We start from the raw sequence: 17250 nt of genomic DNA, 5'->3' as shown, positions 1-17250 counted from the left end.
TGCATTAAATAAAAATTTTCATAAAATAATAAAAAATTAAATAAAAAAATTAAATAATTTATATTAAATAATGTTATTTAAAGAGAGTACAAAAATTTAATTTTAATATAGTAACACATCTAAATAATTTAGTACACAAAATGTGCTTTTAATGATCTTTTATGTACACTATTAAAATATGTCACATTACGTATTTTTGTTTTGTATATAGTATTTGTTTTATGTATGTCCGTAAATAATAAGTTAGTTTATTTAATTTAAATAAAAAAAGCATGTCATGTTCTATGTTGGGCCTACGTCAAGCACCAGAAACAGCATACAAGTGTATATATATAATAGCGAAGCGAACGTAAAGGCACGTCCCTTCGGGGACATCCGATAAAATTGGAACGATAGCATACAAGTGTCATGGTCTAAATTTTTTTCCTTTTTGGTCGATGGATTCCATATTTCTCGGTATGGTCTTCTTCTTCCTATGGTATTTCTTGATGGCAAAGGCAACCATTTTTCATCGTTCCAAATTTCAATGACAATAGCTGAGTCGAAGCACTTCATCATGGTCGCTTTAACCATTTCTATCTGTTGTGACTTCACTCTCCATCTTCATTTCTTTTTTTCCCTGTAGAAGCAAACATCCCCTTTTATTAATTTCTTATTTTATTTTCTCATTCTTTTGTTTTTGGTTAATTTACTTATGTTTTTTGTGACATTTTTTTTAATGTTGGTTGACGATTTCAGATACCGAAATTTGCAAGAGATCTTCAGCCACCCCTCCACTTGAGCACTTTTGAATATTACCCTTTTTGCCCAAAAACTCAAGTCTTCAGTTCAGTTCAGTGAGTGAGTGAGCGAGTATGAAGGTGGTGGCGCTCGTTACTGGCGGCAAAGACAGCTGCTACGCCATGATGAAGTCCATTCACTATGGCCACCAGGTTCCCCTTTTTTATTTTTTAAAATGATTTCTCTTTCCTTAATTTTTGTTCTTAATTTCCTTTGATTTTTGCTTTTTGGTGTTGGAGGTAGATAGTTGCGTTGGCGAACTTGTTCCCTGCTGATGATAAAGTCAACGCTGATGATGACGACGACGAGTTCGATGGCTACGTGTACTATAAGGATAGCTACTTGTACCATACCGTACGCTTTCTTCTTTCACATTTTTTTGGTTATTTGCATTTTAACTTAGTACTACTTTGAATACGGTATAGCAATAAAATTCCACATTTCAATTGTTAGGTCAGTGTTGTTTCTCCATTCATGTTTGGAGATTGTTGTTTTAGGTTGGTCATGAAGTTATTGTTAGCTACGCGGAATGCATGGGGTTGCCGTTGTTTAGGAGGAAAATTCGAGGAGAGGCAAGGCAAGCTTTATTGACATAAATCTGTTTTGTAGAACGTATGATTTTATTTTAGGCAAGTTCATAGGTTAGTTTCAGATAATTTTATGGCAATTGGGATGTAACTAAAAGTCCTCATAACATGCTTTATGGATTATGTTATGCAAGTTCAAAAGGCGATTTGTTTACTTGCAATTCATGTCTTAGTTATTGTCATAAGAAGGCTTGATAAGAAAGATTGAGATGCATCATGTGTTTTATATATATAGAAAAAGAGATTCTTTTAGATGAGAAGAAGGATAATACAAACTGGGGATAGGGTTTCCCCTATACAAAATCAAAACAAAACAAAAGATTTATCCATAAAGCATAGCTTTTCAATCTCTCAACATGTCTAAGAGAGGAACTTCTGTTTAAAGGTCATGAGTTCTGCACCAAATTGATGCTAAATGTCTAATCCTATCACATAAAATATGTTTGTAGGAAATCGAATCTAATTGATTCGATTTACATAGAATAATTCAAGAGATGCTTGTAACGAAAACTAAAATAGGACATTGGCATAATTTTAAAACTGAAATGGTTTATTAGTGTGTTTTATCCTCCAAAATATGCAACAACTCGGGTGTTACATATCTAGGGTACCCTTTCTTGTACTCAAACTTGTTCCTAATTCTAAATGATTATGCCCAGATTGCATTCTCCAAAGCTTTAGAATATGAATTCATATAATTAATGTTCAGTTTTAACCTTCAAATGATATTTTCTCGATAGAGGTGGTGGGGATGTTTACATAACAAGCCAGGGTGATGAAGTTGAAGATATGTTTATTTTACTTCGTGAGGTGAAAAGGCAGATGCCTGAAGTTACTGCAGTGTCTTCTGGGGTCATTTCAGAAGACTTTCGGAGATTGCGGGTGGAAAGTGTTTGTTCAAGGTTAGGCCTTGTTTCTCTGGCATACTTATGGAAACAAGATCAATCATTGCTCCTCCAAGAAATGGTAAATGGCAGCGTAATTGATAGTCTAGTCATGCATAAATGCAATTATGCATTGATTTTTTTGGTTCTTATCATTCAGATTTCATATAATACTAACTCAGTTCTGGTCCTAATCAGATTGCAAATGGAATTTTGGCTGTGATTGTAAAGGTATAATTTGTTTAACTTTCCTTGTAATGTCTCTTGCTCTTTATGGTTTTTTTTTCTTCATTATAAATGGGAGAGAATTCCTATGTTCTAATCATATGGTTGTTCTTATTCTAACTTGTCAACAATTGACAACATTCAAAGATGTCATGATACTAATGTTAGTACTTTTATAAAATTGAGCATTGCCTTGGTGTTGAATGAATGATATGGCGCCATAGAAAAGAAAGTGTTATGCAAGTGATGACATTTACTTCTATATAGTAATTATTATGTTCAACTTGCTTTTGTATAAGGCAGATTTTAGTCTGGAATTTAATGCTTTTTCTATTTTACAAGGTATGCTCCTTTGGTTTGGTGCCTGGAAAGCACTTGGGTAAAGAAATAGCATCCTTAAATGCTTATTTGAACAAATTAACAGGGTACGTCAAAGTTATTTATTTTTCAATTTTTATTTATTTATTTTTATTATTTATTTTGTGTTGTGTCTATGCAAATTCTTCCAAGTTTCTAGAATAACTTCATGCTATGGTTTTTTAACAGTTCTGTCTAGTTCATCCTTTCTTGTATTACCTTTTGCAGGTTACGTAGATTTAATGTTTGTGGTGAAAGAGGAGAATATGAAACGTTAACTCTTGATTGCCCCCTATTCATTGTAAGTTCATACTGTGTCTCTTATGGCTGTGTAATCTTTGGATTATTTGTCCTACATTCCTAGTGCTCTGGCTGGTCCCCTATACATTATGAATTTGGAGCTGTTCCTTACATATTTGTTACTGTTCATAAAGTTGGTGTTAATTAGCTTTCATTCATATTGATTTCAATTTTGTGATCACACTGAACTTGAGAATTCAATCTTGTAATTGCTACTCATTTTGCTTCAATTTTGATCCCTATTTGTATTTCTATTTTCTTCTTTCATCAAAATATTCCTTTAAATCTCCAGAATGCTCGAATTGTGCTCGATGAATATCAAATTGTGAGGGACATTGAACATCCCTTTTTTCCTGTTGGAAAACTTGATTCTTTCAAATTTCATTTGGAAAAGAAGGTAGATGTTCAATCTTTAACATCACCAGACAACATAAGTGAAACTTCAGTTCAGAAACTGGGAACTGTGTTTGAAGTGGAAGACACTTTAGAAAGATGTGAAGACACATTTAAGCCGTTGGAATGCAGTGCTGACCCAATTGATGACTTAGCACATAAATTTAACATCTCAAGAACAAATAACAAGAGAACACTCTCCTTAAGTTGCTCGTTACAAGATTCATGCAATGGTGGTCTTCATTACTTTCCTGTTTATTTTCAGATTATTTCATTGCCTCGTTATATTTGTGCATAGTTTCTTTCCTTGACGGAGCCGTATTTATTTTTCAAGAGCAGATTTGCGGGAAGATTTGAAGACTGTTTTGGCAAAAATTGAATCACTATTAGCTGGCTCTGGCTTTGGATGGGAGAATGTTGTCTATATTCACCTTTACATAGATGACATGAGTAAGTTCTCAGAGGCAAATGAGACATATGTGAAATTTATAACCCCGGAGAGGTGTCCATTTGGTGTCCCATCATGTAGCACAGTTGAAATGCCTCTAGTAGAGATGAATTTCAGCAAAGCATATATGGAAGTTCTTGTGTCAAATAATAAAGCTAAAAAGGTTTTGCATGTACAGAGTATTTCCTCTTGGGCACCTAGTTGCATTGGGCCATACAGTCAGGTAAATCCAACCTCATGTCATGATTTTCGTGTGGTTTATTCTATGCAATGTTGACAGTGAGACTATATGTAGAATGACTTTTTTTTTGTCAATATACTGGTATGGACCCACAAGTTCTTGGATCTTGATGACAAAGATACTATACCACGGAAGCACATTTCGATAGAGAAGAATTGTAGAATGCGAGTCCTCAGAGATGAGTGATTTTTTTTAAAAATAATTTAGTGGATCCTTAATATTTCAACTGTAGCAACTGCACAAAGGTTCATTGACTATAGTCTCTACTTGGTTGAAACCAGATAATCATCTGCCTTTTGAACTTCATTTCTAAATATCTATAATGTTTGGGTGTCATGATTCAAGTCTTGGGAATTATTATAGATGCTCTCGTTAAAATATGAGAAAGTGTATTTAGTTATCTGATTGAATGATACAATTGTAGTGACTGTTCGTTTGGTTACCTCGAACTTTTCTTCATCATTTAATGTATGGTATTTGGTATATACTTTCACACTTCAAATGTTATCTGGTGAAATGTCCTTTTAAAAGGTGAATGCTTTTGCTTTCAGGCAACCTTACATGATAATATACTCTATATGGCTGGTCAGTTGGGAATTGATCCTCCGACAATGAATCTTTGCAGTGGAGGTGCTAGTGCTGAACTGGAACTGGCTCTCAAAAACTGTGAAGCTGTGGCAAAATGCTTTAATTGTTCAATATCCACATCAGCAATTATGTTTGTTGTTTACTGTTCGAAACGTGTCTCATCATCCGAGAGACATGATATGCAGGAGAAACTAGAAACAATCCTTAGGCAGATGAGGATCTTTCAGTTACAGGAACAAAACACCTGCAAAGCATTAGATCCCGTAGTTCTTTATGTCCTTGTTCCTGATCTACCTAAAAGGTACTATGGCCGTCCCATAAATCTGTGTTTTCTCTGATCTATGCACCCCTACACCCATACACATAAATTTATGGATAAATATTTAGGCAGGCCTTTTTATAACTTTAGGAATTATAATTTCCTTTTCTGTGTTACGCTTCCTTATTGTGAGTTGTGGTATCTTTTATCAGTAAATTGTTCTCAGCATAATTAATGATAAAGCTGCTCTGAGTTCTCAGCATACTAGTTGCGTTCTCTTTTTACTTTATTTTATGCTGTTATTTTATATTACTGTTTGAAATGGGGTAGGTTGGTTGTAAGGGGATGGTTTTTATTGAATGGCTTGTGCTTTTCTTCATGATAAATGTTGATATGATATTAATGCTAAGATTTGGTTGGCATCTTTCCAGTGCATGTGTAGAAATAAAGCCTGTTCTTTATGTTGACGATGGCAAGAAGATAGCAACTGAGACCATAACAAAAAGTTCTGGTTCTGAAGCACCCCACTACTGGGGTTTCAAGCAGGAAAATTGGCATGATTCTTGTATTCGGAAACTTGTGGTTCCAGGAAAGATTTGTGCTGTTACATTATCTATTACAAGTGAGGATGCTGCAAAGATATGTTTCAATTCTGTGTCTGCTGATTCTGTCAATGATGATCAATATCTTCAACATAAGTCGCTCATGGAGAAGTCATCAAGATTCTGCTTCTATCTTCTAGACAAAGTCATGACCGATGACGGTTTTGGCTGGGAAGATATAATGGTCAGTATGTGTTTAAGTATGACATGCCAGATGTTTTCATCTTAAATGCCCAAAGCATTCTTTATTTAATATATTAATGCAAATAGTTGATTTTCTCTATCTTGTGCAGAGTTTGAGGATCTATATCCCTGCAAGCCTTCAAATGTCGATAGATATACTGCTGCCTATGTTCAACAAGGCTCTATTGGAACTTTCTGAAGCGAGCCAGAAGAAAGTTTTAAATGGCGAGGAGCCAATCTTCAACATAGTTCCTGTCATGGGTGCTGGTAGGTCTGCTTCATCCGTGTCCAATATAATAACCTGCGAATTACTCGCCCAGAAATCTGATGGAGATTCTGAAAAACACAACAGGGGGGATTTTGGAGTGCGTCCAGAAATATCAGAAATATCAAGCAATGATTAATTGATTATTCTAATTAGACAGTTGAATATTTGATTTAAGAAGTATTCAATATTAAAAAAGAGAATATAATAAAAAGTAAGTACTTAGGATTAAAGAAAGTAATATGATTAAACACGTTAAGGCTTTGGAGATATTTAGACTTCAGAAAAAATACTTTTCATTATCTATTTTGATCATGCAGAGATATATCAGTGGCAAACCATAATTAATCAAATCACAATTCATTGGTAATTTAATTTCTTTTAACCTAAAACTGTCAATTTTTTTATCAATTAAATTATAATAAGAGGTTAAGTATATATTCTTATTCAAAGCTACACAATTCTTAATGATTAATCCTAGTTGATTTTATGTCACTTATCAAAATTAATTTTAAAAACTTAAAGAATTATGAGAAGTTTTAAACTCAATTCCGATAACAAACTTTTTCAATGTGATAATAGAATTCAATTTAGATTAGATTTATTTCCCAATACATTCAAACCCTTGTGATGAAAAACGAAAACTTCTTAAGAAAAATATTAATGTATTAATCAAAAGTAGAAAAGCAATAACATTAGTCCATTAGAATCAACAGAGCTCCTAACCTTAACGGAGGAGATTAGTGACTCAGTGCCAAACAAAAACAAGGATTCAAAATAATGCAGATAAGCTAAGGTGTTCGCTGAAAAACTCTTTAGACTTATTTATACTCTAATCTAACCCTACTTTTCGAATTTAAAACATAATCAAAATAAAATCTTTCTTAATTAATCTTAACTAAAGATCATCTTCTCCTTATTCATGACATTCAAAGCTTGATGTGTTTCTTCATTGAAATCATGGACTTGTAACTTGATCTTAGACTTGAGCGAATTGGTATGGCACTTGATGGAAGTGGAGTGGTATGTCAAGACTCCTTTTAGATAACTGGAAGTTGGCCAAAAATAAGGTTGCATGGGCGTGTGCCTGGCATGTGTGGGCGTGGCACATGAGAGACTTGTTGGGCTTGGCGTGCACGAGGCATCGCGTGTGAGAGTGTGGCAAGCCCTTGGTGAGGAGGAGCTGGCATGTGTGGGCGTGACACGCTTTCAAAGGGGCCTCCTTGGGTGCTCTCTAGTTTTTGGCCTAGCATGTGAGGTAGTGTATAATGGCATGGAGAGTGTGCAACACGTCTTCAATGGAGGCTAGGTGAGCATGTATGGGCGTGTGAGGTTGGTTACACTCCTTCGATGGAGGTTGTCCCTGGGAGGAGGTCTTGTTGCGAGTGTGTGTGGGCGTATAGGGAAGTGGCATGCCTTTGAGCCTGTATGGTACCTGGAAGTGCTTCCTTACTTGGTGCGTGAGGTAGCATGTGAGGGTGTGGCATGCCATGCCTCTATTTGCTTTCCTTCCTCTCTGTTCTTTCTTCTTCTGCTTTTTCTTTTTTTTTTTTTCTGTTTTTTTAATAATATTCAATAATCTCCTACAAAACATAGAGCGTAAAGCACTCAAAATATATTAACTAAAATACAATAGATTTAGAGAGAAATTACTAACTTCATTAAGATAATTAACTAAAAAAATTACTAAAAGATGCTCATAAATTAAAATCTTGAGCATAAATTTCTGGATAAATTTTAGGTCGAAGGGTTGGTTATATTTATATTGTCATTTTATATACGAAATGGACGTGGAAAGATTATTGTTTTATTGGAATTCCTTGGTAAGTTGGATGGAATAGGCTTTATAGAAATTCAGGTTCAAATGGGGCTGATTAAATTTCGTTGATCTTTCCCAATGTAATACAATTTTGGAGGTTTTGTTGCTTTTGGTTTTGGCAAAACAAAAAATTACACATCGGGTATGTTAGGTTGGGTGTAAAGGTAGGGGTAAAATTCCATCAGGTTTTGCTGCATGGAATGCTGTACTTTGAAGGATTGTCATAGCCGTATTAATTTACTTCAAAGTGTAGTTCTTAATTCTTATCAGGTCTTACGTAATATGATACGGTAACAAAGTGGTGTATATGAATACATTATCTTCTATTGAATATTTATTTATTGTTTTTCACATATTTAAGATAAAAAAAAGTAAAAACAAAAAATTTCAACATTATATTTAATTAACTCAACTCCGCCTTTGCTACACCTGCGGTACATAGCTGGTCCCAAATTCGGATAAAAAAAAGAGGGTTGTGTTAGGCTTTCGATAGCCGACATAAAAACTTAGTCGAATTTTCATGACATGGATCAAAGACGTTATTGCGCTAAAGCTAGGTCGTTGTCTGGAAGTAACACACTGTATGGCTCGCGTACAGTGTCAAATAAGCAAGAGCCACTGTATCGGTGTCCGGGTGTAGTATTAAATGAGCAAGGGTTCCCGCGTTTTCGTGAATGGACGAAGGTAAATAAGCTAGTTCACAAAAAAAAAAAGATAAAGGTAAAGGTCAGAGCGATAGAAGGTTAATATTTGGGGCATGGAACATAAGCTCTCTAACAGAAAAATCCATGGAGGTGGTAGATACCATGACAATGAGGAAGATTAACATCATGTGCATACAAGAAACAAAATGGGTCAGTGCGAAGGGTAAGGAGTTGGATACCTCCGGGTGCAAACTTTGGTATACAGGAAAGGTGAAGAATAGGAATGTGGTAGGTATTATCGTGGATAAGCAGTGGAAAAGGACGTAGTGGATGTCAAGAGGGTGGGAGATCGGGTTATCGCTATCAAACTTGTGGTTGAAGGAGGTACTTTTCATGTGATTAGCGCCTATGCACCGCAAGTGGGTTCAGACGAGCAACACAAGATAAAGTTTTGGGAGGATCTAAAGGGTTCGGTCCAAGATATACATTCGGGAGATAAGACTTTCTTAGGAGGAGATTTAAATGGCTATGTTAGAAGAAAAGTGACTGGGTATGAAAGTACTCACGGAAGCCATGGTTTTGAATTAGTCAATACCAAAGGTAAAATTATTTTAGATTTTTTCTCAACCTTTGAATTTCTCATCACAAATACATGTTTTAAAAAGAGAGACGAATATCTTATAACATATAAGAGTGGCAAGACAAGCTCTCAAATCAACTTATTCTTGTTGAAGAGAGTCAACTGAAAATTTTGCATTAATTATAAAATTATTTTAGGAGAGAGTTTAACAACACAACATAGGATGCTTGTCATAGATTTTCGCATTGAGAAAAAGTTGAAAAAAAGACATCATATGAAGAACCCAAGGATGAGGTGGTGGCAGATGAAAGTGAGGAACAAAGAAGCTTCCTAAGATGGGTAGGAGAAGAGGCAAAGTGAGATAGGGATGGAAGCAGAGAGGAGATGTGGAGGAAGATATCAGAAGTTATTAGAAGAACAGCAAAAGAAAGTTTTGGTGAATCTAGAGTGATAGGACTAGGAAACAATGAGTCTTGGTGGTGGAATGCGAGTGTACAAGAAAAGATAAAGGAAAAAAGGGAATAGTTTAAAGAGTGGTCTTTGAGCCGCAATACAGATAATTGGAAAAATATAAGGTGGCTAAGAAAGAGACAAAAGTGGTTGTAAGCATAGATAAGAGCATATGAGGGTCTCTACTAGTCTTTAGGCACAAAAGAAGGAGAAAAATGTATATATAGAATCACAAAGAGTCGTGAAAGAAGAATGAGAGACTTGGATCAAGTTAAGTGCATAAAGGATAAGACGGAGAGGTTTTGGCTAAAGAGAAGAAGATCAATGAAAGGTGGAAGAGCTACTTCTACGAGTTATTTAATGAAGGACAGAAGATTTTTCCGAGCCTTTAGCCTTGGTCGGTTATGCACAACGGAAGAAGATCAAAACTTCGACTACTATTGAAAGATTTGAGACTTCGAGGTGAAAGAGGCTCTAAAGTGGATGAAAAATGGTAGGGCAGTAGGACCTGATAATATTCCGATTGAAGTTTGGAAGGGTTTTAGAGAGAAAGGCATTAGTTGGTTAACCAAGATTTTTAATGAGATTTTAAGGTCAAAGAAGAAGCCAGATGAGTGGAAAAAGAGCACCTTGATACCTATCTATAAGAATAAAGGGATATACAAAGTTGTGAAAACTATAGAGGGATCTAGCTCATGAGCCATACCATGAAGTTATAAGAAACGGTGATAGAATGGAAGCTGAGACAAGAGAGACAAGTAACAAAGAACCAATTTGGTTTTATGCCAGACAGATCTACCACTGAAGTGATATACTTGTTAAGAAGGATGATAGAGAGGTATCATAATAATATAATGGATCTACATATAGTGTTTATTGATTTGAAAAAAGTGTACGATACGATGCCAAGGGAGGTCATATGGAAGGTTTTGGAAAGGAAGAGAGTAAAGATTGCATATATTCGTGCAATTAAAGACATGTATGATGGGGCTACAACTAGTATGAAGACTCAAGGTGGTGTGACAGAGGAATTTTTTATTGGTATAGGATTACACCAGGGATCATCTTTAAGTCCATACCTTTTCACATTAGTCTTGGAAGTACTCACAGAGCATATCCAAGAGCCTGTGTCATGGTGCATGCTTTTTGCCGATGACATTGTCCTTATGGGAGAGTCAAGGGAAGACCTAAATAAGAAGTTGAATTTATGGAGAGAAGCTTTAGAAGTGTATGGTCTGCGCATAAGCCGTAGCAAGACGTAATATATGGAATGTAAGTGTTCATGCCATGGGTCGAGCTAGGCAAGCGGGGTTGAATGAAGATAAAAACGACCGACCTCTTATAAAGGATGGTCGACAACCGACCTCTTCCCAAAGAGCTCAGCCAAGTTGCTATGAGGGCCCAAGAAGGCCCAAAGCAGAAGATCATAGCCCATCTAAAGGCGGCTGACTAAAGATAAGGGGACTCACCCATGAAAGATAAGATAAGATAACTAACTTATCTCAAGGGAGGTCACTCCATACTACTATAAATACACTGGAGCACCCAGGTATAACTCATACTCTGATTCTACACAAAACACCTGCTAAAAGCCCATGTTAACTTAAACATCGGAGTCTCTTGCAGGTACCACCCCCCTTCGGTGATCAAGGATCAGCAAGTCGGACGTAACAGCTCCGACCACAACAGCAGATCTCCTCCATGATCGACCTTCACTTTAGGTAACCCTCGGAACATTGGTGCCGTTACCGGAGAACTTGGAAGTCATCCCATTGTCATGGAGGATAACATTGACAACGATCACAACTCTGCCCTGGAAGGCAGAATGCCGCATAAGAACACGGATGCCACTCCAAAAGATACACCTCAAGATAAAGGAGATAAACAACCCCCGACCACAGAAATCTTGGAATCTATCCGTGAACAACAACATCGCCTTAAAAAGCTTAAACAAGAAGCCGACCGGCAGCGGGAGGCCGAGAGAGACCTTCAGAGAGAAACAAGACGGCGTCGAGAGCTGGAGGACAAACTCCTAAAGCTCGAAGCTGATCTCAAAACTAAGACCACTCGATCCAGCCACAAAGATAGCCCCCACAAGGACCAAGACCTATTCACAAAGAAAATCATCAAAGATAAAGTTCCAAACGACTTCAAAGCCTCCGATATGACCCTGTACGATGGTACATCTGATCCAAGCCATCATCTTAGCAATTTCAGAAGTCGGATGTAAAGCTTTCCTGACCACTTTGACCAAGACGGCAATAAAGTGGTTCGACAGCTTGCCGCCAAGGTCAATAGCAAGCTTCGACGACCTCGCCAAGAAATTCCTGGCTAGGTTCTCTATCCAGAAAGACAAAGCCAAGCATGCCCCAAGCCTGCTAGGGATTAAGCAAGGAGATCGGAAAAGTCTCTACAACTACATGGAAAGATTCAACAAAGCATGTCTGGACATACAAAATTTGCCGACAAATTTGCCGACAGAGGCAGCTATCATGTGTCTCATCAATGGCCTAAGAGAAGGACCCTTTAGCCACTCCATATCCAAAAAGCACCCAACATCTCTAAACGAGGTACAAGAACGGGCTGAAAAGTATATTAATATGGAAGAGAACTCTCGATTAGGAGAAACCTCAAAATTCGGATTCTCTTATCCATCTCGGGACAAGGATAAAGAGTCTAGGAAAAAAGAAGACCAGCCTACTGAAAAACCTAGAAAATACCAAAACTACACTCCCCTCAGGGTGTCCCTTGTGGATGTCTACAGAGAGATATGCAATACTGAAAAGATCTTGCCCCCTCGTTCGATTAAACATAAAAGAGGAGGAAGTCAGACAGAGTATTGCAAATACCACTGAGTTTACGGGTACCAAACCAACGAGTGTTACGACCTAAAGAACGTTGTAGAAAAGCTAGCCCGAGAAGGAAGACTCGACAGGTTCCTGGCCAACGAAATAGATGAACCGAAGAAGAGAAGAAGGGATGAAGAGATTGGACGAGCTGAACGTCTCCCTCACACTCCCAAGAGGCATGTCCACATGATAAATGAAGGATTTGCAGGAGGAGGGATCTCTAAGTCGTCGCGCAAAAGACACCTTAAGGAGGTGTACCATGTGGGAAAAGGGTACAGGTTGGTTGACCTCCCCACTATTACCTTCACTCAAGAAGATGCCGCGGGCATCATCCCGGGGCATGATGACCCCGTGGTCATTACCATAATACTTGCCAATGCCAACCTCCTCCAAACACTAGTCGACCAAGGAAGCTCTACGGATATACTGTTCAAATCCGCCTTCGACAAACTCGGCTTACAAGAAAAAGAACTCAGAGCAAATCCAAATAGCCCATTCGGGCTAGGGGATGCCCCAATTCAACCATTAGGGTACATCCCACTACACACAACCTTTGGAAAAGAAACTCGGTCTAGGACGTTAAGCATAGACTACATTGTAGTCGACGTAAGCTCAGCCTACAACGCGTTAATAGGTCGGACAACGTTAAACCAGCTCACCGCCGTGGTTTCCACTCCACACCTATGTATGAAGTTCCCTACTCCGGAAGGGATCCCTACCATAAAGGGAGACCAAAAACTCGCGCGATGCTGTTACAACGAAAGTCTAAAAGTAAAAGGTGACCCCAGAGGAAAAGAAACCAATACTATAGAACTCGGGGGACTTCGAGCTCGCGAAGAACTCCGCCCTCAGCTAGAAGTTGAAACCCGAGAAGTTCAAATTGGCGACACTCCAGACAAAACAACAAGTATAGAGGCAAATCTGAGAGAAGATTTAAAGGAACTCCTAATAAAGCTCCTAAAAGGTAACTCCGATCTCTTTGCATGGAAGGCTGCCGACATGGCCGGGATTGATCCCGGACTAATGTGCCACAAGTTAGCCGTATATCCAGGGTTTCGGCCAGTACAGCAAAAACGTAGGAAGCTCGGCCCAGAAAGGTCACAAGTTGTAGAGGAGCAGGTACAAGCTCTGTTGGAGGCAGGGTTCATAAGGGCGGTAAAATACCCATTATGGCTAGCCAATGTCGTGTTGGTCAAAAAGTCAAATGGGAAGTGGCAGATGTGCACCGATTACACCGACCTCAACAAAGCCTTCCTAAAAGATTCCTACCCACTCCCGAACATCGACACATTAGTTGACGCTTCGTCAGGCTATCAGTACCTCTCCTTCATGGATGCCTACTCGGGATACAATTAGATCCCAATGTATCAACCCGATCAAGAGAAGACATCATTCTTAACCCCAAAAGCAAACTATTACTATATAGTTATGCCCTTTGGACTCAAGAACGCAGGGGCTACCTACCAAAGATTGATGAACAAAGTCTTCGCCAACCACATTGGAAAGCTAATGGAGGTTTATATAGACGACATCCTGGTAAAAACACAAAGCGAGGAATCGTTGTTATCCGACTTCACTAAAGTGTTCGATACCATAAGAAAGCATGGTATGCGACTTAACCCTCGCAAAGTGCAGCTTCACGGTAGAAGCTGGCAAATTCCTGGGCTTCATGCTCACCCAAAGAGGAATCGAAGCAAACTCAGATAAATGCCAGGCCATACATCGCATGGAAAGTCCGACCTGTGTCAAAGAGGTCCAGCAGCTCAATGGAAGACTGGTGGCTCTATCTAGGTTCCTAGCTAGATCAGCCTTAAGATCTCTCCCCTTCTATGCAACATTAAGGAAGGGAAAGGGGTTTGAGTTGACCCCAGAATGCGAACAAGCCTTCCAAGATTTCAAGAAATTTCTGGGGCAACCACCTGTCCTTAGTCGACCTCGGGAAGGCGAAGAGCTCATACTATTCCTCGCCGTAGGAAGTCGGGCAATAGCATCAGCACTAGTCAGGAAAGACGAAAGTGGGCAACAACCCATCTACTTCATCAGTAAGGCTTTACAAGGGGCTGAATTAAACTATCAAAAGATAGAAAAGTTCGCCTACGCCCTCATACTCACTTCCCGATGACTCCGACTATACTTTCAAACTCACACCATCAGAGTGCGGACCAACCAACCTATAAGGGGATCTTACAGAAAATAGACTTAGCTGGAAGAATCCTACAATGGGCAGTGGAGTTGTCCAAATTCGATATCAAGTATGAAGCTTGAACAGCTATTAAATCCCAATACCTGGCCGACTTCATCACAGAATATACTGACAACCCGGGCACCCCCACAAAGTGGAGCCTTTATGTAGATGGCTCCTCAAATAAAATCAGAAGTGGCGCAGGCGTCATTTTAGAGAGCGATCAGGGAACACAAATCGAGCTCTCCTTAAAGTTTGAGTTTCCTGCCTCAAATAACCAAGCTGAATACGAAGCTCTACTGGCTGGTTTGAGGCTGGCCAAGAAAGTGGGAGCTCAAAGACTTACCATTTTTAGCGACTCCCAAGTAGTCACTTCGCAAGTAGAAGGGAGCTATCAAGCTAAAGATCCCACTATGAAAAAATACCTGGACAAAATTAAAGGACAGCTCGGACAGTTCAAGGGATATGAGGTCCGACACATACCCCAGGAATGGAATGCCCGAGCTGATGCACTTTCAAAACTAGCCAGTACCAAACCAGGGGACAATAATAGAAGCCTCATCCAAGAAACACTTTGAAGTCCATCGACCTTGGAGGAAGAAAAGATCCTAGCCAAAAAGGTTAGTACGAGAAGCACAGTACTACACCATTGTACACGACGTCCTATATAGAAGAGGAGTCTCTACGCCCCTCCTAAAATGCATCCCGACCTCCACTACAAGGGAAGTTCTCGAAGAGGTCCACAGTGGCATGTGCGGCAATCACCTTGGGGCGCGAACCCTTGCCAAAAAGGTACTCGGAGCTGGTTTCTACTGGCCGACCTTGCAAAGGAAAGCAACAGAGTTTGTCAAGACTTGCCCATCATGCCAGAAGCACGCCAACTTCCACATAGCTCCACCTGAAGAGCTTATCTGCGTTACTTCACCCTGGCCATTTGCAAAGTGGGGACTTGACCTCCTTGGACCCTTCCCCCAGGGGTCCGGACAAGTCAAGTTTCTCATTTTAAGCATCGATTACTTTACAAAGTGGATTGAAGCAGAGCCATTAGCTAATGCCACCGCCCAAAGAAGTCGGAAATTTCTATACCGAAATATTGTCACAAGGTTTGGAGTCCCATACTCCATCACCACAGATAATGGTACTCAATTCACCGACACAGGCTTTAGAAACCTGGTAGCCGATCTGAAAATCAAGCACAAGTTCACCTCTGTCGAGCACCCACAAGCCAATGGACAGGTGGAAGCCGCCAATAAAGTCATACTGGCCAAGTTAAAACGGAGATTACAAGATATCATTAGACCACTCTGCTGGTGGATCTCTTCATCTGAAGAAAACGCCTGCAGAAGCCTAGGAACTCATTGAAATGGTTGCAAATAACCAGTTCATGTATACTTCTGAAAGAAATCCTGTGAATAATGGGATGACTCAGAAGAAAGGAGTTCTTGAGATTGATACTCTGAATGCTATATTGGCTCAGAATAAAATATTGACTCAACAAGTCAATATGATTTCTCAAAATTTGACTGGAATGTAAGCTGCATCCGGTAGTACTAAAGAAGCCTCCTCTAAAAGAGAAGCTAATGACCCTGAGAATCCTGGAATGGAAGAAGTGAATTACATGGGAGAATCCTATGGAAACAGCTATAATCCTTCATGGAGGAATCATCCTAATTTCTCATGGAAGGATCAGCAGAAGCCTAATCAAGGCTTCAATAATAATAATGGCGGGAGAAATAAGTTTGGCAATAGCAAGCCTTTTCCATCATCTTCTCAGCAACAGACAGAAAATTCTAAGCAGAGCCTCTCTGACTTAGCAACTATAGTCTCTGATCTATCTAAGACCACTCTCAGTTTCATGACTGAAATAAGATCCTCCATCAGAAATTTGGAGGCACAAGTGGGTCAGCTGAGTAAAAGAGTTACTGAAATCCCTCCTAGTACTCTCCCAAGCAATACAAAAGAGAATCCAAAGAGAGAGTGCAGGGCCATCAATATACCCAAAGTGGCCGAACCTGGAGAGAGTAAAAAGGAAGTGATTTCCAATGAGGAAGACCTTGCTGGATGTCCACTGACCAATAAGGAGTTTCCTATTGAAGAACCAAAGGAATCTGAGGCTCATATAGAGACCATAGAGATTCCATGAAACTTACTGTTGCCATTCATGAGCTCTGATGAGTGTTCTTCCTCTAAAGAGGATGAAGATATTATTGAAGAGCAAGTTTCTCGGTATCAAGGAGCAATCATGAAGCTGAATGCCAAGTTATTTGGTAATGAGACTTGGGAGGATGAACCTCCATTGCTCATCAATAAACTGAATGCCTTGGTTCAACAGAAATTATCTCAGAAGAAACCGGATCCCGAAAAGTTCTTAATACCTTGTACCATAGGCACTATGACCTTTGAGAAGGCTCTGTGTGACCTGGGGTCAGGTATAAACCTCATGCCACTCTCTGTAATGGAGAAACTAGGGATATTTGAGGTGCAAGCTGCAAGAATCTCACTAGAGATGGCAGAAAAATCAATGAAACAGGCTTATGGACTTGTAGAGGATGTCTTAATGAAGGTTGAAGGCCTATACATCCATGCTGACTTCATAATCTTAGACACTGGGAAG

General features: G+C 39.1%; 2 protein-coding genes across 2 annotated transcripts in view; both read left to right on the top strand.

The window, feature by feature from the left end:
• LOC110263460 (diphthine--ammonia ligase-like) overlaps positions 1 to 1411 on the top strand; it is a 35997-nt gene extending 34586 nt beyond the window's left edge. The window contains exons 2-4 of the mRNA XM_021104761.1: positions 828 to 932; positions 1024 to 1134; positions 1278 to 1411. Coding sequence (XP_020960420.1) covers positions 855 to 932; positions 1024 to 1134; positions 1278 to 1376 — 288 coding nt within the window. The 5' untranslated portion in view covers positions 828 to 854 and the 3' untranslated portion in view covers positions 1377 to 1411. The remainder of the gene's footprint in view (positions 1 to 827; positions 933 to 1023; positions 1135 to 1277) is intronic.
• On the top strand, positions 1441 to 6340 carry LOC107647222 (diphthine--ammonia ligase-like). Its single transcript, XM_021105604.1, has 10 exons — positions 1441 to 1454; positions 2108 to 2333; positions 2450 to 2482; positions 2819 to 2901; positions 3062 to 3134; positions 3426 to 3759; positions 3866 to 4197; positions 4767 to 5104; positions 5494 to 5848; positions 5958 to 6340. Exons 1-10 carry the CDS (start codon positions 1441 to 1443, stop codon positions 6249 to 6251), a joined length of 2082 nt encoding a protein of 693 aa, XP_020961263.1. The 3' UTR covers positions 6252 to 6340.

Source organism: Arachis ipaensis, chromosome B06 (assembly GCF_000816755.2).
Source record: "Arachis ipaensis cultivar K30076 chromosome B06, Araip1.1, whole genome shotgun sequence".
Classification (NCBI taxonomy): domain Eukaryota; kingdom Viridiplantae; phylum Streptophyta; class Magnoliopsida; order Fabales; family Fabaceae; genus Arachis; species Arachis ipaensis.
Note: the sequence above shows the minus strand (reverse complement) of the source record. Positions and strands in the feature narration are given on the sequence as shown.